A 26,292-nucleotide genomic window follows, 5' to 3' on the forward strand; every position below is an offset into this window, starting at 1 on the left:
AACAACAAAATTAAGAGCAGATGAAGAGCAGTCAAAGCTACGTAAATAAAAAAGACTGACACCTATGTAGTGACTGGTTCTTGAGCACTTTTTCCCGCTCACCATGTCATTACTATTTGTATTCGCAAAGACAATTTTCGCACTTCACGATTATTCATTCATTGTGTGACACACGTGAGTACCTACAAGTAAACAAATGTAATAGGGCGATATATATAAAAAGGCGAGATTTTAAAAAGGTAAAATAACATTAAGTTTTAATTTATTGGTGCTGAACAACTTGTAATATGTATTCTTAGCTGGTAATCCATTTCACTTTCATCCAGGCTCAATTTTTCTACGTAAAAGAATATGATATTTCTTTACGTTACGTAATAATATTTAACATTTGTAATATTAATGTACCACTAGAGAAAAATGCACCAACGTGCCTGTAATACACTATATATCTTCTTCAGACCCAGTGTAGCAGTAAGGCAGGGGACGCCACACACTTTCCGAACTATTTTCCAGTATAAAACAAACTTCACAACAGTCAACAATCATTAACGCGCGTCACAAAAGTAAAATGGCCGTAAACCTAGCAGAGTCAGTGCAAGGCTTATAAACGCTTGTGGCGCTTCCCGTGGACATCTATGGAAGCTATACTGCGCGCGCATCTGCTGTACAGCCTTCCAGGGAAATTACAGTTTATTTCAAGCTTGGGAAAATTATTTTAATTCAAGCTAAATTTTTACAGCTTGATGTAAACTGAGTAACAGGTTGATTTTTCAATCATGAATTTTCAACTGAACCTAAACTCAATATCCACCTTGAAATAAGCTGTGTAACAGGTTGATTTTTCAATCTTGAATTTTCAACTGAACCTAAACTCAATATCCACCGTGAAATAAGCTTGAGTGCTAGCTGGGAACCCATCATGCTCAAATCACGTATGACTGTCTCATGGACAGCAACGCAGCTGCTTGTTATTATAGTCAACAGCATTTAAATCCCGCGAATACCTATACCTAGCACAGATATCCAATAAGCGAACAATTTTCTCCGTTTCCCACTTCATACTTCAGTTTGTTTACAACTGTCGACAAACATAATCTCTAGACTCGTGAAACAAGTGTCACCGAAGTTGGAACAAGCTTAGAATGTTCAGTTTTACCAACGAGTCGCGTAAACGCGCGCCGCACATGCCCATTGGACGGTAGTGCAGTTGGGTGCATCCGAGTGTCGCCATGTAAACTAGGCTTTAGGCTCCGATGTCACCGAGATCACGTGCCCCACGGAAGATCGCTCGTGGAAAAACTATTCAAGTACCGGTAGTCATGAAATATTTGCAGAAAACAACTCAAACGATAAAGTAAGGACTAAGAAGACGTACAATCACGATGATAGAGGTTAACTTCCCACTTTAGTATACTGTACCACAATCCCGCCACCAGCGTCAAAACTTTGTTCCCATGAAACGTTAACGTCCCGTTACCGTTAACGGCCTTTGTGAATGCTGCCTTTTAGTGAATTTTTATGGAATATTTGGACGTTTCGTTCCGTCAGGTATGAATCGACGTTATATTGTCAACACTTACCGATCTTTTTTATTATTTCAGTCGATATTTTATGCCGATTCACGTCGCGTATAATCCGTAAAGGAACACTAACTTGAAGAATGAAAATATCTGTATTATAAATATAGTAATGACCAACTTGTTTCGCTGATTATATAAAAAATGTTTCCTTCATTCTCTCACAAGGTAGTAACTTTGAGTTTTGAAGCGCCGGTAAGGAAATACGTCCCGGTTAAAACCGAGTACTATCAGCGCCACCTACATGCTTCCAGCTGGTGTTGGTACTACAGATATAATAAAAAATATAATGTGCTATAAGACGCAGGTGTAGACACTCTGTTGCTCATATGGTCCAATCTATAATTTACAAGTTCAAATTGAATTAGAATAAGGAGAAAAAGTGTTTCTTGCACAGAAGCGCGTAATTAAGATAATAGGTGCTGTCGTTACACCTAAATCCTTAAGCGGATGGACTTAACTGACAACAGCCTCACAGAATATTTACATGAAGTTCCTGGTCAACAATGACTAACAGTTTGAAAAGAACAATAAAGTTCATAAATATAAAACTATAAGAAAAAAATAATTTAGCTACACTACTTATCAATCAGGCTTAGTGTGGCACAGAGAGGAATGAAGTATTCAGCTACAAAAGTCTTTGATCGCCTACCAGACGCTGTAAAGAATTTAATGGATAACAAATTTAAACACAGTCGGAAATTATGTCTGCTTGACAACTCTTACTCCATAGAATTTCTGTATGTGTGTGTGTGTGTGTGTGTGTGTGTGTGAGAGAGAGAGAGAGAGAGAGAGAGTACAAAACACTGAATGTCTATGCATGAAAAAATAAACTTACGGAAGCATGTAAATGGTCATCATGTTGCCTTATTTTTCACCGAGAAGATGGGTTAATTGCGAAATTGTCTACTTCAGTATCATAACGCTATGTCGCATTTATGATCCACAGAAGATGGAAACAATTATGGTAACTAATAAGCTCGCTTAAGCTACTTCCATAGGACAAGGATACTTTCGACGCTGTTTCTGCAGAACGAAACTATGTTATTGACCTTTAGAACTTTGTTTCATTGTTCACTCGTCAGGAATCGGTTCAGAGACCTTTGTTATCTAAGGTCTATGGATCGGTTTCACATCTAATGCGTTATCTCTCTGACCATTGCCCGATTATATTTTCTTGCTCGACCTTTGGCTGAAAGGTGACTATCGGGCTTTATTACAGTGGGAGATGGCGACTATGTTACGCCAGGGTTGTGCTGTCTTAGAAGCAATTTCTCGTAAAACTGCCCCTAAGGTTCGTTATGCATCGTAAACACTACAGTACGGGGTACAGAGTATTTCGCTCTCGCCTAGTATGAAAACGAACAGGAAGTCTATGGTTTTAATTAATTAAGTGTTTTTTTTCCTGTGACCGTTCCAGAAAGTGATTGCTTAATTTTCGTTGATTATTAATATGTCATTCGTTATGAATGTTTAATATGCCTCTACGAGCAACTTCATAGTTGTATTATGATTATATATTTATATTTTACAGTTCTTGGGTGGCGCTACACCAGTTCTTCAGAAGCAGCAAAAAAGGAATTTGAATGTACATGAACATATAAGTTACACTCTCCTCAAAGATGCAGGGATACCTGTCCCAAATTTCGGGTTGGCAAAGAATAAGGAAGAAGCGGCTAAGATAGCGAAACAGCTAAACGTGAAGGACATTGTTTTGAAAGCCCAAGTTCTGGCAGGTGGCAGAGGTAAAGGGTCATTCAAAGGCGGCCTTAAAGGAGGCGTCAGAATGGTGTACACGTGAGGACAGAAGTTTTAAGTTTCACATTCTTTTGCATCTAAAATCGCCTTACAACTATCATAAGTTGTTAACGTGTGCCCAAAATTGTTACAGACCAGAGGAAGCAGAAGATATTGCTGGGAAGATGATAGGCGATTACCTGGTAACGAAACAGACTGGAGAAAAGGGTCGAATATGTAATGCAGTAATGGTTACCGAACGTAAATTTCCAAGAAAAGAATATTATTTTGCCATTATGATGGAGCGAGCATTTTCTGTGAGTGTAACTTTTACCTAAAGTGAATTGTGATACATTTCTAGAGGTGATATGGATACTTTTAAATTATTGCAGGGCCCAGTTTTAATAGCTTCATCCCAGGGTGGAGTCAACATTGAAGAGGTAGCAGCAGAAAATCCTGAAGCTATTTTATATGAGCCAATAAGCATTGTTAAAGGTAAAATGCTTTATTCAAAGACTTTGTTGTATAGGCCTAATGTCTGTGGAAAGTAAGATCATTCTGAAAAGTGAGCTACATTTGTATCTTTGTAATGCAGTATGAAAGACAGTACATTGAAATTTGATGTTCTATACTTTGTAAAGTACTTGTATGTGTCAACACTACCAGAAAATTTTATCAAAAATTATACATAAATTACCATAATTCTTTCTTCAGTCCACTTTATAAATGATAATATTGATTTGTGGGAATGTTTCCTTGCTAATGGTAGGTTGGTTTCTGTTTGAAAAGCACAGTTCTATTGATTGGCGACTCCATGTGGTCTTGTGCACTACGACCAGATAACAGGTATACTTGAAAAAAGAGACAGCATTGGTCGTATATTTTTTACTATTGCAAAATCGATTTTCTGTCACTGAGTGACCATCTTCAGTGCTATATTGTATAACTTAAATTGGGATGCACTGTTGTCACTAAGCTTATGGCAATCACATAGCAAGATGGTCACTCAGTGACAGAAAATCGATTTTGCAATAGTAAAAAATATACGACCAATGCTGTCTCTTTTTTCAAAAAAAGTACAGTTCATTGTCCTTTATTTTAAGAGACAAGAGTTGACCGTGTTTAGTAGTTAAGTTTTCTTCAGTAACACCGATGCTAGTAAATAACCTTGATATTTCTTCTTACTCAAGCACCATGTGTGTGCTGTGCTCTCTGTATTGGCAATGCATGCAGAGCCTTGTTTGTGTGGCTGGCTGTACGCCAGAAACACTGTCCCCCTCCCCCCCCCTCCTCCTCCAACAACCACCACCACTGCAGTCTGTCAACAATCACAAAGTAGTCAGAGTATACTGACAGTGTGCATTCTGATGAACCTTCTCATTCAAATAGAGTTTGAGTTAGTTACGATACAGTACACAATTTCTTTGCCTGTCCTTGTCAGATCTGAACTTCTGCTTCATTTAATTGCTTCAAGATTGGGATACATTGTCTGTCTTTACTTTTAGTGAAGTTCACACATGTACTCCTCTCCATGGTGTGATACCTAAGGCTCCTACTGCACTGTGATTGTAGGTGCTATCCAGCCAGCCAGGCAGCCATTAATTTGTCATGTACATGAATATCATGAAAGAGACACTTAAATGAGTTAGGACACACCAAAGTAAACATTAACATAACAGGTGCGGGGGGGGGGGGGCGGGAGGAGGGGGCGTTGAGACAGAAAAATCATTAAACATTTGTCAACTGGAGATCTATACACAGAAACTTGTGTGTGTGTGTGTGTGTGTGTGTGTGTGTGTGTGTGTGTTTGTTTTTCTTCCTCCAGTATGGAGAGGGACAGCCTTGTCCATTGTTACAAGCCAGGACACACAATCAGCTGCACTGAAAATAAGACTGTAGTTTTTTCTTTTGATCATCATTCAGCATACATAGCACACGCTGTTTACCCAGCATTTTCGCATTTAATTTGTTGTTTTTGCTGCTGCACTTGCCTCCAGCTGCTTTCCACATTTCCATTTGGGACTCATTTAATACTACATTGAATGCATTCTCAATAGCTAAAGTTGTGATTATATTCTTGGGACATTCTTCACATGCAACATTTTTGACATTAGTATAGCAACAGTTAATTAGACCTCACTTGTTAACAATTTTAACTGGTATTCCTTATAAACCTCTACGAACATTGAGTTTCAATTAGCAACAAATTGAAAAAAAAAAAAAAGAGGCTGCAGGTTACTCCTGTTTATTCAGTTGAATGAAGTATGCACACAAACTATAATCATTTGCTGCAAGTCAGACATGTCAAGTGTGCTACTTCATGAACTTGATGCTTCCAGTGTATTTATCACATAGAGTAGATATCTTATTACAGGTTTTCCAATTACTTGGACTAGAACTAAACCTTCACATTCATTTGTGATGCACTTTTATTGGATTACAGTGCACTTTGGAGTTAGCACGTCGTTTGCTGTGTGCTGACTTTGGCAATTCATGTCCGTTGGTCATAGCCAGTTGAGTGATATTCAGCATCCAATGAGAATTGCTAAATCTAATAACTTGCTGTACAGCTGAACACGTGAATCCGTTGCTTTTGTTTTCGAAATTGGAAGTGCGATATTGATGATCACAGACCTGGATATTATGTATTATAAAGTTGGTTACTGGTTTTAGTATGTATTTGTTGTATTGTATGTTTCTCAGAGTATAACAGGATTTCTTCAGACATTTTTCCGTGTTCCAATGTTATAATTTGATTTTGAGTTGGCAAAGCCAACAGATGGGCTGGAGGAAAACTTGCTCTGGTGGCAGATGTTCGTGTAGTGTAGCTCAGTTAAAGTTTTGAAAACTTTGTGGTATATTTTTGAAATGTTCAGATTTCAAAGGTTGTGATTATGCAGGAACCTAAGACTACAGAATATGGAATATTCTGTTTTATATGACAACACTCCCTGCCCCTGTGCCATGGTGGGAAGGCTTTCGTGCCTCAATGATAGAGACAGCCAAATTGTAGGTGCAACCACAGAAGTGGGTTTCTGTTGAGAGGCCAGACAAATGTGGTTCTTGAATAGGGGCTGCAGCTTTTTTAGTAGTTACAGTGGCAGTAGTCTGGATGATTGATCTGGCTTTGTAACATAACACACATGGCCTAACTGTGCTGGTACTGTGGACAGCTGAAAGCAGGGGGAAACCAGAGCTGTTAGTTTTTCTGAGGGCATGCAGCTCTATGAAGGGACTAACACAGGAAAGAGCAGTGTGGAGAGCTGCATCAAACCAGTCTTCAGACTGAATGCCACAACAGCAACATTCTGCACAGTATATTTGATTAAGCTGCCATATAATTTCACACATTCCACGTCGTAATTACGTTTATTGAACACAGTTTTCTCATTGTGTCTGCCATCTTGTATAATCAGTCATCATTCGTCATCTTCACTTCCCATCTTTCATCACACAAATAGTGATCATCTGCCGCATGCTATGCAGAATCTGCACACACTGTAAGTGCACATTCACCATTTTATTGAGTGCACTTATGAAGACTTTTACAGCTATGGTATAAGTCTTTGGAATACTAGCTTAAACCAGATTTTTGTTTTTTGTGCATTTGATGCTTGGGAAAAAATGAACAATTATCTGTCTTCGCCCCCCCCCCCTTCCCATCTCAGGGCTCATGGTTTTTCTGTATGTGTGTGGCGCCCACTGTGGGGCCCCCAGCTAATGCAGCCCATTCTTCCTTCTGAGGTGCTTTTCCTTGCCCGTGTCCCTCCCTCCCCATTCTTGCCCCTTCCTGCCCGCCCCCTCCTCCCCATCCTCACTCCTTCCTGTCCCACCCCCCCCTGGTGTTCTTACTATGTCAACCTGGCTATCCACCTTCTAGTTTCCTGTATTCCATGTGGTTTTGTTTCCCATGGCTCTTCTCTTGCATCATTTTTGGCACTTTTGGTTCCCCCACTTCTAAATTTTCTATCATGTGAACCATTTGGGGGTGATCTCCCTCCCTAGTGTCTACGGCGTGGATTCATCTCCTCCCTTCCTTCTGCTCTTCCTTCCCTGCCGCTAGACCCCCTCTGCCCCACAAGGTCATCAGCACATGTAGCCAGTCTGTGTAGGAAGACTGTTATGCACATATGTGGCTGAGCCCCTTGACAACACAGGGATCACACTTCTGATACCTGAACTGTTGCCTCACTGTGTATGCCTAGGAGTGGTTGCTTCTCATTCTGGAGCATTGGAACTCCCAGCAACAGCTGCTATGCCAGACGGCCCTTGCTGTAACTGGGTGGCATCCATGGGGAAAGTCCCTGATCAGAGTGGGTGGTATCAGGGTGGATGCTCCGGGCATGAAGCATGTCAAGCTCCAAATATCTGGCCATTGCCAGGCTTGCTGGCTGGAAGTGAAACACTTTCCCAGCTACCTGGTCTGTCCTAAGGGTGGCCCCCTGCAGGTCCGGGGGTTAGAATAGGCCCGAGGTATTCCTGCCTGTTGTAACAGGTGACTAAAAGGAGTCTTAAACTTTTTTGCCCTAAGAGTTCAGGTCCCATACTATGGTTTGACCTGCCACTTTCAAAATACTACAGAAGTGCGGGCCACACGGGGAAGGACGCCTTACATGGTGCGCGAGTTATCCGTAATGCCCTTACATTCGATCTCCTAAATCTCTTGTCATGGCTTTGCATCTCCACCTGCGATTCAATTATTTGGGTGAAGACACTTTCCGGGGTATGTTATCTTCATCCGTTGTCTCCTGTCCTCTTTTTGCTCCCATGACAATATTGGATTTCTCTGCACCCAATATCCATCTTGGTAGCCAGTCCATTGTGGTGGTAGCCCCCAGACAACACAGGGATCGCACTGCTGATACCTGCGCTGTAAACTCTCCAGGTATGCCAAAGAGTAGATGCCTGTCTTCCTGGGGTATCAGGACTCCTGGCAACAGCCATCATGCCAGTTGGCCTTTGCTGTGGCTGGCTGGCACCTGTGGGGAGAGCCCCTGATCAGAGTGGGTGACATCAGGGTGGATGACCCGCATCGAAGCGGACTAAGTCATCTCTTGCTGGTGACCATATGGCACCAGCGGTCTCTAAGAAGGGCAAGATTGAATACAATGCCGACAGATATGACCCTAAATCGTTTCCCTCCCTCGCTGCACCATGGGAGCGATGTAGGACTACAGAATGGAGAGAGCCATATTCACCTTGGTTTTTAGTCTGTAGCAGAACTGATGGGGACTCCTTTCTACCAATGAAGCCTCAGTTTTTTGTTGAAGACCTTGAGAATAAGTTTGGGGAAGTGACAGTGCTGTCAAAGATATGAAACGGCACAGTCTTGATTGAGACAACATCCCCAGCTCAATCCTGAGCATTACTCACCTGTGACAAGCTGGGTGAATGGCGGGGTGTTCATTTCATTTGGCGCATTTACAGGAGACCCAAAGACAACAGTGTTGCTACCGGTGCCTGCATCTTTCATTGCCTGAAAAGTTCAAGGTGATGGTTTACCACTGTGACGTTAAACCATATGTCCCTCCCCCTGTGCGATGCTTTAAGTGCTGGAAGTTCCGGCACATGTCTTCCCGCTGCACTTCCAGCATCACATGTCAAGCTGGAGACGTCCAGATACTCCATGTGCACCTCCTGCCACTTCAATCAACTGTGGAGAGCACCACTCCCCTTCTCTCCAGACTGTCCAGTACTCCAAAACAGGCAGAAAATCATGAAGTACAAGACCCTAGACCAGTTGACTTACACGGGCTACACGTAAATGTGAAAGATTACACCCCATCTGCAGCTTCTTCACCATCGCCGTCCTAAGTGCCAGTGGTGCCTCACTCTGTGCCACGAACAGTGGGCGCTCAGGGCCACCAGAATAAATCTGCCTCCTTGGTGGTAGGGGGCAAATCTCCCTCCATTGCTCCCAAAGCACCTACTTTGGGAGCAAGGCCCCCCCCAAACACAGGGGACATCGGTCCCCTCCCCCCTGCCGGAGAAGCAACAGCTTCCTCCAGCTCCTCTCGAGCAGAAGGGGTCCCTTGGGGCCCTCTCTCCCAAGGTCTCCACTAATGCCACGGCGGAGCCAAAAGCTGCTGGATGAAGAGCTTCAGTCTTCCCCCCTGTGCTTGAAGCTGCTTTAGAGAAATCTTCCCAGCAAGCCCCTAAAGAGAAGCGAGAGAGCAAGCAAACTAAGTAGTAGTCTGCTAAGAAACAGGACCCTCTGGTGGCCCCAACACCATCATTCCCTATCAATTCTGCATATGGGGATGTGGTGGAGATCTTGGTGTCCCTTGCGGACCTGGATCTCCCTGATGCCTCATTCACTGTAGAAATGGCTACAAGTACACAATCGGTGGCAGCAGGTGGCTCCGAGGCATAACCTGCCTCCTTGTGTGCTTCATGCCCTCCCAGCCTCACGATAACGACATCCTCCAGTGGAATTGTGGCAGTTTTTTCCACCACCTGAGTGAGCTACGGCAACTCTTAAGCTTTACACCTGCTTTCTGCATTGCCCTTCAGGAAACATGGTTCCCGGAAATATGGGCCCCTGCCCTCCGTGGCTATAGGGAATATTACAAGAACCGCAGTGACTATAATAATGTGTCAGGTGGAGTTTGTGTCTGTCTTGAACTCAATATGCAGTGAACCAGTGCCCCTTCAAACTGCTCTTAAAGCTGTGGCTGTCAGGATAAGGACGACACAGAAAATGCAACATGTATCTTCCTCCAGATGGTGCAGTACCCCCTGATCGCATTGGATGCAGTGATTGGTCAACTCCCTAAACCTTTCCTGGTTGTGGGAGATTTTAATGCTCATAACCCCTTGTGGGGTGGCATCGTGAGGCAGAGGCTGAGGCAGATATGTCGAAAATTTACTGTCCAAACTTGACCTCTGTCTCTTAAATAGGTGCCCCACATTTCAGTGTGGCCAGTTTCTCTGCCATTGATCTTTCACTCTCTTCCCCTCCCCTTTTTCCTTCCTTACACTGGTTGCCACATGATGACCTCTGTGATAGTGACCCCTTCCTATTGATTTTCTTTGCCTTCCCACCTCCCAATGGCCAGGTTTCCCCGCTGGGCTTTCCATCATGCTGATTGGCCACTATATACCTCCCACATTATTTTTCCACCTTCTTTGTCAGGTTGTAATGGTGAAATCATGTGTGATCAGTCCTAAAATATAATCTGCACTGTTGTCATTTCTGTTACCTTGACTGGCCCCATTCACAGTCGGCCAGATCTGTGGTGGAGCACCTTGCAGCATCTTAAGCGACACACATCCTCTGACAGTCTTATTACCTTTAAACATATTTATGCGAAAGCCCGTTACTTAATCAAATGGAGCAAATGGGTGTGATGTGAATGCTTTCTCCACTCTAGGTTGTTCTGTCCCTTTATGACGGGCGAGAGCTACACCATACTCTACAAGGTTGTCAGCAGCAGTCTTCCCTTTCGAGTAGTGCCCTTTCAGGTGGCCTTTGTACAGAACCGTCAGTTCTCGCAGAATACCACGCGACCCTGTTTGTGTCTGAATCAGTATCAGCCTCCTATTGAGCTGCCTTCACCCTCCAGAAACAGCAGGCATATGTTTTACCCCTTGTTGGGAGGAATCCTACAATGGATGACTGCTTATGCCCTATTCAGTTGTTCAGGACAGCTTTTGAACACTAAGTAAAAAGAAAGAAGAAAAAACTTTTGTTAAGCACATTATTAACATTATTACAGAACAATGTAAGAAGCCAGTAACATTAGTGGAAACAGTCAAGGTCTGACTGGATACAAAGCGAAAGCTCTAAACCAGAAAAAATAATTTAGTATGTTACTTGTGTAAATGCAACCATCAGTGAAGTGCAGCTTGCAAGCACAAGACACACAATTTCTACCATAGGCTCATTAATAAACAAGTTATTACTCTCTTCTCGCTTATTATTTATGTGTAAGTCAGATTTTAAGAAAACAGCAGTTAATTTGTTCGAGAAAAGCCAGTGCAGTTCTTTTCTCGTCCTGAGAGTCTGACATTCAGATACACTTACGGGAAGACACCAAGTCATTTTTATATGTGGATATGATGAACTGCACTCACTTTTTACTCCTTTTAGATATGTTCAAAGAGAAGTACAAAACCTAATTTGTGAATACATGATTGATTATTCACAGGCAATAATAGTAGAACAAAAAACATAAACAGTATGACTCAGTAAAACTAACGCTTCACGTATGATCTACAGAGACAAAAATGTAAAGAGGTACTGAGGGAGGTATTGTATAAAGTCGCAACATCATCGCAAGCAGTGCACGTACTCTGCTCCAGCACTCGACAGAGATGAATCAAGGTCATGTTTGTTTCTGTTTCTTACTCAATAATGGCTGTTTTAGATTTGAGGTAGGTAGAGGCAATATATTTACTTTCTGCAGATTAAGTAAAGACTTATTAAGTAACTGTTATGTATACTTCTGAAAACAATTTGCTGTTTTAATTGTTCCTATATTTCATTTTTTTCTCCTCATTTGCTCAGATTTTTGCTGTTTGTTGAAATTAATTTTTGCAGCCCCTAAAATTATGCTGCCCTGGGCAGCTGCCTGTCTTGTCTAATGGTAGAAATGCCCCTAATCCCTTCTTTTCCCTGCTGCAAGTAGGTGTGCTGCTCATATGAAACAAATTATATAGGTCAGTAGAGTTTTGGCAGTTAATTGATATAGTACGACACTATTATGTACTTTTGACACATATAGGCTAGCCTAAACAACAAATTAGTATGCATAATGTAAGATTAACATACAATTGTTTGCTTTACATTTTTCTGCGTACTTTGCTCATTAGTTGCAATTCTTCGAAAACACCTGGCTTACAATTTGTATCTTAAGAGTAAAAATGTTTTTAGAAAAAATGTATGGAGTTTGCAGTATTTCCAGTTTTACATAATTTTTGACAATCATTTTAAGTTCTTTTCAGGCTTGTTAATACCCTTCCTAGCTCATTTTTTTGTCACTGTAGTACCACTTTAGACATATTTGTGTAGGTATGATCTGCCCATTATGCAGAGATAGTGCATCATAAAGTTCTATTGGTGAAAAAAATGTTGACTGTAAACATAGTTTGGTAACCTCAGAAACACTAAGATTGCCCTAGAACCCTTGCCGTGCATTCACAACATCAATTAGAACTATGTTTACTTCTCGGATTGGGTATTACATGCATAAGTCCGGGAACTCTGAACCACTGGATCTCAGTAACGTGTAATGATACGGTAAAAATTTCAATGATCTGCTACGATTAGAAACTGGCAATCTCCACACTGTGTACTTTTTGTACCCAAATATCATGGTTTTTCAGTTTTCTCAGGAACCTTGTTGAACAAATGCAGCTTTTATAAGCTTCTTAAGGTGCACCCTAGACCACACCTAATGTGAAAGAACCAACCTGTGTAATGTTTAAATTTTGATCTTTTGCTGTGAGATAACTACAATATGCCTGTTCTTCAGGTAGGTATACAAATGGTAATTAGATGAAAGGCTATCCAAAACACATGATCCTCCTACCTCTGTGATGAATAGTACCCAAGATACAACCCCCTGAAAAACCGCATTTTTGTATGTGACTCTTTGGAATATAATCAGCCTATGCACAACAGTGCACAGTACCATTAACAGTGGTGTCGTTCGCAAAAAAATCGTGTCTTCTGGTAAAACAGTAAATTATGTGAATCTGTTGGAAAGTACTGACCCCCCCCCCCCACAAACACACACACACACACACACACACACACACACACACACACACACTTGGTTGAGAATATCCAGAAGGCTGTGATCAAGAAATGCAAGATAATTTCTCTATGCCATGAAGAATTTGAAAACTCATTCCATTCAATGTATGAAGTGGTGAATCCTATTCTTAGTAAATGAATTCAAAAATTTTTATACCTTGGATTTTGAGTTGTATTGCATTAGTCTGACATGGATCGTACTGTGCAAATTATTATGCAACATGTACTAACATAAAAGGAACAGGATTTATTTTAATATAATCCCATTGCTGTATTGTGCCAAGAGAGCAGATGAGGTTACTGGCCCTTCTGCTACACTGTCTCTACATAAAACATATTAACAGATGGCTGGATAGTATGGAAGGTACAGTGTCACCTCCCAACATCTGATGAAAATGGTACATATTACCTTCTTGAAACACTGTTTTACATGGTAGTGTTTGATGGCACTCAACCAACATTGCATAATTGTACCAAGAACGGACCTTAGCTGACTGTGGGTTGTGGTTCTGTTCTTTTAAGTGTTTGTAGGCAGATCACTGTTTGCTGAACACTAGCGTTTAGGAGGATCTGAGTTCAAATTCCCTATTTGGGGATTCCGTAGTTTATCTAAATTACATAAAGAAAATACTGGAAAATTCCTTTAAAAAGGATGCAGGTATTTCTCAATCCAAGCTTATGCTCTGTTATTGCTCTGTTGAAAGAACATTACATCCTAATTTTCCTTTATCATCCTTCTGTTGTGTGTTACTGTAAATTGGTGGCACAAATTCTGTAAGTCGTTAGCTAATGTAAAGCTGTATACACACTGCCACTTAAAGATGTTTTTGTTGTGAACATGTTTCCAGTTTTTTTTCTTGTTTAGGTGTTTATGCTTACTGGCAATAAGCTTTCTCATAGTGTATTCACATTGTCTGCCACATTATGTCTAGTGGCAATGACAGTGTGTTCATATGTGGTACAGATCTATTAATGCTCAAAGGTTCAAGCAGCTGAAGAGAACAGTGACAGCTTTGGTGGATGGAAACATACTGTAGAAGTAGCGGAATAACTTGTTACAATAAGTAAGTATGAAAGACGGCATTGATTTTTGTAACTTTGCTAAAAGTCATCCTTAAATTGTGAAATTCTGACAAAATGGAGCATAATTTGTTTAAAAGAAAATAAACAAATTTTAGGAAAGCAGTTCGTCATTCCGAGACTTGCTGTCTGTCTCCTTTGTTTTGGGCAATGGGAAATTCATTACACAGCCTTAGATATTTTTCGCGTTTCGAAGAAAGCAGTGTCTTGTATAGTACCTGAAGTTTGTGGATTAGTTATGGGAGTCCTGAAGGATTATGTAACAGTAACTGAATGTCAAAAAATTTATTTAATGTGAGATGTGAATACTGCCGAATCTGTTTAATAAGTAATGGTTGCAGAATATTGACGAGGTTTTTTTGTGCTGAAGAATGGAAAAACTGATAGGTGACCTCGGGGGAAATCAGTTTGGGTTCCAGGTGAGTTTAGGAACATTTGAGCCAATACAAACTCTCAGACAACATTAGTTGAAGACAGCAAAACATAGCTTTTGTAAATTTACAGAGAGATTTTGATGGTTTTCCCAAGACTTCAGTCTTCAAAATCTTGAAGGTAACAGGGAGCGAAAGGTTGTTTACAAACTGTGTAGAAACCATACAGCAGTTAAGAGTGAAGGATATCAAAGTGAAAGCTGTAGTTGAGGAGGAAGTGACGTGGGCTTGTAGTGTATCCCAGAAGTTACTCTGTCAGTACATTAAGCAAGCTGTGACGGAACCAAGGAGAAATGTTGACAGGGAACTGAAGTTCAGAAGAAGAAATAAAAACTTCAAGGGTTCCCAGTAACATTGTAATTCCACCAAACAACAAACAACTTGGAAGAGCGAATGATTGGAATGGATGTTGTCTTGGAAAGAGATAAGAAGAGGAACAGCAACAAAATTAAAACAAGTATAATGGAATATAATAGAATTGTAGCAAGTAATGATAAGGGAATTAGGATAGGAAATGACATTAGAGGTAGTAGACTAGTTTTGCTATTTGGGCAGCAAAATAATTGTGATGGCTGAATTAGAGAATATGGAACGCAGACTGACAATAGCAAGAAAAGTGTTTCTGGAAAAGAGGAATTTGTTAATATTGTGTATCAGTTTAAGTATTAGGAAGTTTTTTGTGAAGGTGTCAGGAGTGCAGTGTTACACGAAATTGAAATATGAATGGTAAACAAATCAGACAAGAAAAGAATAAAAGCTTTTGAGAGGGGATGTTGTACAGAGATTTGCTGATTGGTAGATCGAATTAGTAGTGAGGAGCTATTGAAACTAATTTGGTACAAGTTGTCATTTTTGGCTCAGCTGGACTAAAAGAAGGAATTGGTTGATGGGGCACATCCTGAAACATGAAGAAATCAATTTGATAATTGAGGAAAGTCTGTCTGTCTGTCTGTCTGTCTGTCTGTCTGTGGGGGGAGGGGGGGGGGAGGACAGAAGGTTGAATACAGTAAGAAGGTCCAGTTCCACTTGATAGATAAGCATGGAGAGCTGCATCAAAGTAGTTTTTGGATGAAGACCACAACAAAACCATAATTGTCTAGGGCTCGAATGGGTGCAGGAAATACATTTAGTGTTATGGCTTTGGTTTTCGGTCTCTTCCAAAAAGCCGTTATTTAAACGTGAGTTGGCAAGAACAATTGCCTGTACAACGGTCTCTTCCTAATTTCTTAGAAGTGCAGAAGCAAGCAGCCAATGTACACCAGAAGGAAGCTTTGATTTATATGAGCTGCTTAAATGTGAGATGATCTGAGGCACATGGAGACAAGATGACAAGGCATCTGTTTTTTACTGTGCACCAGAAGATGCATCGAAGACAAATTCCAGAATAGTTTGCAAATTATTTTTTGAGCTTGCGAGGAAGTTCACTATAGCAAAATAATTGTGGATGAATGTTTCTGTGAAGTATAAAATAAAAATTAAAGGCAAACAAATATGAGTTTGTGTACTACTTTGTCCAGTGTCTTTTGCTTCATTAGGTTACCCAGAAACCAGTAGCACTGAAAACCAAACCATGTAAGCTTTTATAGCGACCATGCCACTGCCTGTGCTCTTGCTCCTCCGCAACCTCCTCTTCTCCATTAGTATTGCACTAAAAGTGACTGAATCTTCTTTATTCTTTATTCTTTTGCTGTTGGTGCTGGACATGACAACAGTTTTCTACAAAGTGTCATGTTTTTTTTGTTATTCTTACAGTCCTTCCTTCATACTTTCCATTGGCACTTCTCTGCTTTATATAACACAGTCAACTTTACAATCTCCCACATTGTCCACTCCATTATCGGACTGCTAATGAAACAAGCATAATATTTGCAGACAGTATCACAATTCGAAGTATAAACATAAAACAGTGCCATGCAGCAGTGATGTGCAGTATCTAGCCAGGAACATTCAATTTTTTCCCTTGATCTGTACTGCCTGTGCCACAGATAGCACAACTGAAATTTTTAGATACATGTTTGCAACATTTTGCGAGACAGTGACAATAAGTAGGTGCTGAAACTGTATTGGAGGTGCATTGCAAGTGTAGTGTGTACTGGGCTTAAGAATAAATGATTGTGATAAGCATTCTTCATGGTTTCATTCTTTTTCAGGATTATCGAAGGAACAAGCTGAAAGAATAGCAGAGAGTGTTGGTTTGGGGGATAAGAAAGAAGAAACAGCTGAGATTTTGCTGCGCCTCTACAAGCTATTTATAAGCAAAGATGCAGTACTGATTGAAGTAAATCCTTATGCTGAGGATGCCAGTGGTAATTGTAAGTATTTTAGTTATTACACTGAATGGCAAGAGTCTCCAGCCTATTCCACCAACTGAAATTGTTCATTGATCTTGTAAGTTTGGATAGGTGTTCTTCCAATTCTTAATTTACTATAATCAGATGCTGCAGTTGCTTCAGAGTATTTTATGTTATTACATTTCTTTCACTATTAATCCTTTAATTGTGAAAGTAGAAAATTTGCATCATACCAATGCTGTGCTAATAATGAGGTTAACTGTTTGTTAATGCCAGTGCTGATAGATGCTGATTCTTCATGAAACTGCAAACATTTCAGACAGGTGCTGCATTTTTCTGAGTGTTTTACCTCTGAAGCACCACAATTTTTTATTTTTATCTTTCATCTAGAAAGTTATTCCGGCATTAAGGAGTTAATGTGGAAATTACAATAAATGGACAGTTGGGAATGAAGTCATTAGACTATTGAATTAACTATTATTAACAACTGATTAAATACCTTCACAGATCTCCATTGTCAGTTTCATCCCACTGCAAAATGAGGCATGTTCAGAGAATCACTAAACATCTTGGTGAAATTACCCAACTGCATTGTTCTATAGGTTACTTGCTTTTATCACAAGCTTTGTGTGCAATAAAATCAACTCTGTGAAGAATAATTTCTATATTGTTTGTATTGCTTTCCAAATATTGAGCAGTTCGGGTATGCCACCTCTATATTATATTTGTGTTAATTAAAATTAGCAATACAAACAAGACACTGCCATCTTTTCGTCAGTAAAAGTGAGGAGTTGAAATTTGAAAAATAAATAAATAAATAAATAAATAAACTGAATTAAATGAAGCAATAAATACTATTAACCCTAACACACTAAATGAGGAGAATGTTAAATGTTACCAAAACATCATTTTATTCAAAGAAAGTCATAATTTATAGTTTATGCACTCATTAATCAAAATTAAAAGGTCTACGATGGTATGTCAAATACAAAACAAGTACAAAATGCCATGTTTCACACCATATACTGATAATATGAGATTGGCAGGAACCACGATTTGTTACCAGCTGCAAATATACATTTTATGAGGGTTTAGTAACTGAGGATTAAGTACACCTGTCACCAGAGCAAGAAACTTCGCATCCATAACAGTGAAAAATAATACATATTTGGGTGACTCAAGAAGCATAGACCAACTGGTGTGCTGTAGTGGTAAGTCACTGGACTTGTAAGCTATGGGGTAGCTGTTCAGTTCCTTGTCTGCTATTCAGATTTAGATTTTTTGCATTATTGTGACTGCCTATAGCAGATGCCAGGACGGTTGCATTGAAAAAGCACAGATGATGTCCTTCCCAAACTAGAGCTTGTGTTCAATCTTTAATGATTTCATCATTGATGCAATGCTGAATCCTAATCTTCCTTCCTGACTTTCTTCCATCCTTTCTTTGATCAGTTAAGGAGCATTGTGACCTGCCTGTGACATTCTGTGATTCGGGATGGGTCTTAGTCAGAAGCCACCATCCTGATTTAATACTCCTGTGTGCAATCTTATTTCTGTAGTGTCCTTGATGATAGTCCCAGAATCCTTTGGTGTGATATCTCCTTTTTGTCTTGAAAGGCAGATGTATGGCCATTGATACTGTGATCTGCCTCCTCGACTTGTCGATATATTGCACACACACGCTTGCATTGAGTACTCCATGCGTTGTTGTGCAGAGTACTGTTGGGTCTATGCTATTTTGTTCAAATTCACAATGATGTACGAGGGTGGTGTGAAAAGTTCTCAGAATTACGTCGAGAGGTCAGTGCTAGCACAACGAGTTGTTCACGTGATATTCATTGTACTGGTGCCTGTAGACATGTGCCACGCCAGTGCTCTTGGAAGAGAGCTGTGGCAGTGATGTGGCTCTGTTCTTTCTGTGTAGTGATTTGTGAAGATGAAAAAAAATAGATTTCGTAAAGAAAGGTATGAAAGCAAAGGACAGTTATGCAGATTTCCAGAATACACTGTGGGACTCTGCTGCTTCATATTCAACTGTTGCCAAGTGGACAAATTAATTTCAATTTGGTCGGAAGAGCTTAATGATTCTCTGCCACCAAGGAAAGCAAAGACAATTCCTTTTGTGGGAAAGGTCATGGTATCAGTGATTAGCGTTCTCGGATGCCAAGTGGATTCTGTTTGTAGATTATCTCCCTACTGGGCAAGCAATTGTTGGAGAATACTATGCTAACCTCCTGGACAAATTGCAACGAAAGATATGCGGAAAAAGGCCAGGTTTAGCAAGGAAGAGAGTCATCTTTCATCAAGACAGTGTACACCCGCACACGTGTCGTTGCCATGGCAAAATTACACTAACTAAGGTATGAATTGTTGCCACACCTGCCTTACTCATCTGATATGGCTCCGTCAGACTTCCATCCCTTCAAAACTGAAAATTTTTCTTTGTGGACGAAGAGTCACTTAAAACGAAGAATTTATAGCCGTAGTGTACAACTATTTTGCAGGCCTGGAGGAAACTCATTTTCGAGATGGGATCAAGGCAATGGAACATTGTTGGACCAAGAGCATTAATCCGCAAGGAGACAACATTAAAAAATAAAAAAGTTTCACTGTTGTAAGTACTTTTTTTCTATTCTGCACTGAGAACTTTTCGAACCTCCCTCGTACACTCAATGTGGTTGGTATGTCACTACATACCCTCAAACACCTCCATCCCATATCATCTGGAGCACCACCCTCCTAATGCATGCATTGGCCCACCTCATGCGACTACAGTGGCTGCAGGCCCAGTAACTGGACCATCTGAATATCAGTGGTGTTTAGGTCCCTGAAACATCAGTGTAAAGTGTCTATCTTGCAAAGCTGATATCCTGCAAAAAAATAATTGGAGGAATTTTGCCAAGAAACCACCGTCATTGGTTCTTAACAAGTAAATTGTAATGTCAGTTTCTTTCTGATTGAACTGTTTTGCAACACTGTTGCTACTACATTTGTTAAGAACAAAAGCATTTTGAAATTTAACAGAAAATTAATTGCACATGAATTAATTTGACATGCTTTTGTATGCACAAGCTTCATTAAGAATTACAAATTCTCAAAAGAAAACAAAATTAAATATAATTTATGCTGTTTTTTATTGCTCACTTCCTAGTGGACTGTGTGTGTACTTCAGTTATTGACAAATTCACCTGTTCTGTTTTGAGAAGAATTTAAAGATTCAGTAAAGAAAAATGCTACAATCTTTAATTAGTAGCATAGTTCTGATGAGATGAACTTAAATTTATAGCGTTAACCACAAAATATTAGCGCTGTGACATGACAGTATCACAGCCACTAGAAATATAAATGAGGGATTGACTATAATGACTTGGGCTAGTGGTAAGGAACCCATTCCTTGCTCCTTAGTCAATTTACACATTCCTTCTAGCACACATCTAGTACATGGAATTACGCATAGTGTCTAAACACATTAATCCCTCCCCTACCCACCCTGCTGCTTTGTTGCATGGAACTAAAGGTAAGTCTGCAACCATGCTTGAAAAGTACATCTGATGTTAAATCAATGCTGCCGATAAAATGCGAAGCGTTCATTCACACACATGCCTTCTGGTCTTCAAAACATGTACAGCTTGTCACTTCACAGCTCATACAGTGCACAGACAAGGAAGGTAAAATGTAGCAGTTTATGCAAAGAACATACATTTTAATTGGCAATATGAACTGAATCTGTGTGTGTTTTTACACCAGAAATAAGGATGACCACAACAGAATAAATGTGATAAGTGGGAAGCTAAATATACTGTGTGGTGAGAGTTTAGGCTGCATACAACAGTGGAGGAAATCTAAACATAGCGTTTGCTGTACTGTTGAGTAACATATGTCACTGAGACCTTGAAAAGAACTGATGCTGGCAATGTCTGTCTGTCTGTCTGTGTGTGTGTGTGTGTGTGTGTGTGTGTGTGTGTGTGTGTGTGTGTGTGTGTGTGTGTGTGTGTGTGTGTGGTGAGAAATCTTAAAGAGTAGTTGGTAACTTTTTGAAAAAAGTAACTGCTTTTCTCTTCGGTGTTTTGCTTAATTAATTTCTACTGCACAAGGCCTCACACACATCAATACTCAATAATTATGCTTGTTCACCCTAATTTAATTTGGAAACTAGTATTCACCTCTGAGGCATTATATTCAAAGGAATATCAAGCTAATTCTCTCCTAACATCAATTCATTCGTCCCCCCCCCCTCCCCCCCCCTCTCCTCCCACCCACAACGATAATCTTGTTCTGCACGCGTGTGCGCATTCATGCACACAAAGGCGCGCGCGCACTTCGCATCATCATAGTTTGCTGCCTATGTGTGCAGTGTGATGTGTGCTTTCTGATACCTAACCACACTGATCTCTCAGATGATATATAAAACATTATACAGCTTAATTTTGAGACTTCTGTTGCAGTGTACAGTTATCCTAACAAATAAAGGCTAAAGTAATGCTAACCTGTCCCAAAAATAAAATATAGTGAGCTATTGTCACTACTTGCATGTTGAAAATTATGATTATTGTGACGCAGTGACATACATGTAATTTCTCACCCCAAAACATAGTATTGAATACAAACAAGCTAATATCTGGTCTGGTTGTGGCCCTGACTCACCATTACATAATCACACAAAACCTAAAAATCGTATAAAATTATCCTTTTCAAAATATTATATCTAAAGACATCGAACAGCAAAGTGAACAAATCTTGTAAAACGCTTTAAATGAGTAAGAGTTCTTTTGCAGGTCTGATCCATAATGCTGATTTACTCACAATGCAGCAATATCACAGCAAAAGACAAAATGAACAGAATCTTATTGACTTTTACATTCAAGGTGACTCAATCACATTGCAGTCATATGCTGTCATACTTCATTAGTCATAAATAATTGGAACAAGGCCATCTACATAACTGTAACGGAAAAAAAGATAATTCTGCTGTAAAAGTTCCCACATGCAATACAATGTGTAATTGTTCTTTACGAAATTTTGAGCCAATAATTATGTAAATAAATTTTTCAGGTTGTTGATCACCAAACCGATGGCTCAGGACTCTAGCTTGTAATTCAAGACAGAGAAAGACTTTAGTTTGGGATAAAATATTTCACATGGATGTAAACACCTCTAAAATTCATTTGAAACACTATGTTCTCAATTATAATATGTATGAAGTTACTGAGTGGTCAGTCTACAAAAACTGAGCAGTGCTTAATGGAAGTGTAGCAGTTTTCCAGCACTTGGATGATTTGTAGTGTTTATTTGCATTAAATCGTAACACTGTACTGTGTTGAGATTTATCAAAAACATTCTGTTAGTGAAGAGTTGGGTGTGTGAATTTCAATGTAATGGAGAAGGCTCAGCGCTTTGAGAACATAAAAAGACAGCAGGGTGAGAGAGACAGAACACCACAGATGTAGAGACCATGTCCAATAATTATGTAACTTTTGTTTCAGAATTTGCTACTTGACTCCCGTAGGTAAAGACATGCTCAAAACCAAAGGTTGTTTTTGACAGCTCAACACTTTGAGGTTGGTTCAGTTGTAGGTGTTATGTTCTTGCCAATCCACAGGTCTTTGATGAATTATTCTATCCAGTCATTTATAAAGGGATCTATAGTTTTATGTGTATTTGGAACCAAGTTGCAACTAGACATGTTCCACACATAGAAATCATTATGGGAGGAAATATAAATGATAGCACAGCAAATATCTCCTAGGACTGAAGGGAGATTGAAATCTCAACCCTTGCATTTTTTGTGTCTCTTTACATCCAAATAATTCTGAGAAATGACAGACCTATAAACGGTAGCTCTCTGTGATTTTTATATTGTGTATCCTTTACCTTTGTTAAAGTCTTGTTACAAGGTGTAAAACTTTGCTTCCGCCATTTACCGATACGTGGCAACAACGGTAAGTAGCGGTCGAAAGAAACAGATTACAGATGTCAGGCAGTTAGCTTGGACCTCGGTCAATATAACCTCATTCAAGCATTAGTCGATTTTTCTCTGCATCATAAAGTTGTTCTTGATTGAAAATGTCAGTTTACGAGCCTAATTCTCATCATTTGTGGGAGGTGTTATTGTTTCGTTTCAGTATGAAGAAACCAGTGGCTGAGTCTCATCGAATGCTCTCAAGTAGGTATGTTAAGGACGCTAATAGTGAAAGAACATGTTGCGAGTGGTTTCAACGCTTCAAGAGCGGTGATTTTAATGTCGTAGACCAGCATTGTGGTGGAATAGAGAATGTTTTTCATTGCAGAATTGGAGACACTGCTGAGTAAAGACTCACATCGAACTCAAGAGGAATTGGCACGATTAGTGGGAATGACACAGCAAGCCATTTCAAAATGTCTCAAGGCTATGGGCACGATTCAGAAAGAAGGAACTTGGGGTCCAATGTGAGCTGAAACCAAGAGTCATTGACTGGCGTTTGTGTGTATGTGAACGGTTGCTTCAGAGGCAAAAATTGAAGGGATTTCTGCATCGTGTTGTGAATGGGAACGAAAAATGGGTTCATTATAATCCTAAACGCAAAAGATCATGGGGATATCGTGGCCATGCTTCCATGTCGACAGCCAAACCCAATATTCACGGCTCCAAGATCATACTCTGCAGTTGGTGGGACCAGCTCGGCGTCATGTAGTACGAGGTGTTAAAACCAAATGAAACAATCACATCACAGGTGCTCATTATCGAACGCAATTAATGCGTTTCAGCAGAGCATTGAAAGACAAATGGCCGCAATACAGTGAGAGGCACGATAAAGTGATTTTGCTGCACAACGCTCGACCCCATGTTGCAAAAGAGTTAAAAATGTACTTGGAAACATTAAAATGGGAAGGCCTACCCCACCCACCATATTCTCCAGACATTGCTCCCTCTATCACCTGTTTAGAGCACTGGCGCATGGCCTGGCTGATCTTAACTTCAGATCTCATGAAGAAGTCACAGATTGGATCGATTCGTGGATCGCTTCAAAAGATGAACAATTTTTTCGGCGCGGGATTCGTACACTGCCCGAAAGAGGGAGAAAGTAGTGGACAGCAATGGAAAATACTTTAAATGATACATGTGTAACAATTTTGTTTCATTAAAGCCTCAAATGTTGGGGAAAAACGGTGGAAGCAAAGTTGTACCCCTTGTACTTAGCTACACTTTATTATCCATTCTTTGTTCCTTAATATTTCTTTAATCCCTTCTCCTTTACAGTACCTGCCTTCAAAACACACACCAGCCACACGCAATTTGAGCACCTACTGTTGTAATGGCCCTCCACATTAAATAGAGCTGTGCCACAACTCCCTGCTTGTGAGGGAACACCTCATTTTCAAACATTGAATTTCAGTGTGGTTTTCAATGCATTCTCCTTAAACAACAAATGTTGCCCAACTTGACTGGTAGAACATTGTGTGAGTTTAGCATTTATTTATAATCTCATTGTACAATCTGGAATTTTTTACAGTCATGTTTATCAATTTGCAGTCAAATTTATTTATTTAGCGGTTTTCCCAACTACTTCCTGCACTTTTTAAAAACTTTATGAACTTCCTCCATAGCTCTGTAAATAATACCTACTGCTTATTTCTGTTAGAACACTGACTGAATTTTCACAATCTTATTTTCCACCTTTTTTAAGATGTTTTTTGCCCTTGCAAAACTCCAGTCACACATTCTCTTTCTAACATCTTGTCTGGCACATGGTACCCACATAATGGCCTTACCATTAAAGTTGGCATCTCTGTCTGTCGCCAATCTTATGGAAGAACCTTCATCTTTTCCAATTCCATCAGTCCCTCGCACTAACCCTCGCCAATCTCATCCTTCATAATCATACTACCATACTTGACAGCCTCTACTCCTTTCACAAAACCATTTAGTGACCCCAATTTCCTGATTGCCATCACTGTAACAGAAACCCTTGCCCTTCAGCATTTGGAACACCATTCCCAGCTACTCCTGTCTTGTGCCCACAATAGGCTAACTTCAGCCAAGAAAAAGGCTACCACTCTGATCCAGTCTCCCCCCTCCCCCGCAACCCCTCATAGATCCCTGACCATGCCTTGCTGACTTACTCTGCCTTCCACATGCCCAAAAACTTCCTCCACCATCCTTGAAACACACTTCTCCTGAAGTCCCATCCTATAACACTGTTATCAATCTTTCTGCCTAAGTACGACCCCTGCAGAAGTCTCAGTACTTTCTGAAGGCCTCGCCTTTAACCTCAAACCTAATTTCAACCTTTCTGGACTTTTAAAGGAACTTATTTCCTTTACTCATTCGTGGCTATGGAAACTTTTCTTTGCCACTCACTCCACTGGCAACAGCCACCCTAAACCCCATATAGAACGTCGTTCACAGCAGTTCCAGCTTCCCTCTAACTGTGATCCTCCTCCCCTTCCACAGGGTCATGCCCTGGTAATCTTTCAGGAATTTCTCACTCCTAACATGCCTCCACCTCCCGTTTATATGTCCCTCTCTGGTGAGTAGATCATCACTTCTATGGAACTTACTGCTACAGGGTGTATACGGCCCGGGACATCCGGAAAAAACCTGGGAATTATTTCATCCGGGACAAATCCGGGAAAAACCCAGGAATTTTTTAGAATTCCGGGATTTTTCGTTGTTTTAGATTTCAGTTAAAGTTTTGTAGGTTTGACGTGTAAGATCTGATACGCTGACAAAGAACTTTAGTCCACTACTGCTGAATAATACTGCAGCAATGAAACATAAATCAGAGAATAACACCAAAATAAAAGTTTAGTTGCATAGAAAATGGGTAAATAGTGTCAAAGGCTTTAGGTCGAAGCTTATGCAGTACGTCCGTAACAACTAACATGCATTCGATGTGTGTGACGTCACAATTGTTTACATTTCTAACAGATCACCAGAAAATATTACGAATAGTGGCTTGAGATGCATTACTTTCAAAGTAAATTTCCACGCAAGATGATTTATGTTACGTGTGAGAATGTGCAGTGCATTTCTTAAATCACAGGGCGTTACAACTCTCATTCAAAACATAACACTTTGAGGATCAGCCATTTGAAAAATGTTGGGCCCAGAAGATAAGTTATTTATGCCACTATTTAAAATTTTACTAGCACATTTGTATTTGATATGACTTAACGTGTAACACACGCTAAAAAAAGACCGAGCTTCTAGTTAGTTTTCATATTTAATGTTGTTCTTTCATAGATTAAAAATTATGCAATTGATGGCAAAAAGTTTAATTGACCTTCAAAAAATGTGCATAATGTGTTACTGAGCAATGTCACAAGTCTCTTCATGCCAGAACACTTCGACTTTTCTAAGCAACTGATAATCATTTTGGCACGATTTTAATTGCCAAATTAGAGCCTGTTAGTAGGCCTACGGACTTCCTATCATT

At 40.0% G+C, this 26,292-nt stretch overlaps 1 protein-coding gene across 1 annotated transcript in view; it reads left to right on the forward strand.

The window, feature by feature from the left end:
- Nucleotides 1-2,717: 2,717 nt before the first annotated feature.
- LOC126236589 (succinate--CoA ligase [ADP-forming] subunit beta, mitochondrial) overlaps nt 2,718-26,292 on the forward strand; it is an 86,814-nt gene continuing 63,239 nt past the window's right edge. Inside the window, exons 1-5 of the mRNA XM_049946009.1 lie at nt 2,718-2,871; nt 3,112-3,374; nt 3,469-3,631; nt 3,707-3,809; nt 16,736-16,897. Coding sequence (XP_049801966.1) covers nt 2,806-2,871; nt 3,112-3,374; nt 3,469-3,631; nt 3,707-3,809; nt 16,736-16,897 — 757 coding nt within the window. The 5' untranslated portion in view covers nt 2,718-2,805. The remainder of the gene's footprint in view (nt 2,872-3,111; nt 3,375-3,468; nt 3,632-3,706; nt 3,810-16,735; nt 16,898-26,292) is intronic.

Source organism: Schistocerca nitens, chromosome 2 (assembly GCF_023898315.1).
Source record: "Schistocerca nitens isolate TAMUIC-IGC-003100 chromosome 2, iqSchNite1.1, whole genome shotgun sequence".
Lineage (NCBI taxonomy): Eukaryota > Metazoa > Arthropoda > Insecta > Orthoptera > Acrididae > Schistocerca > Schistocerca nitens.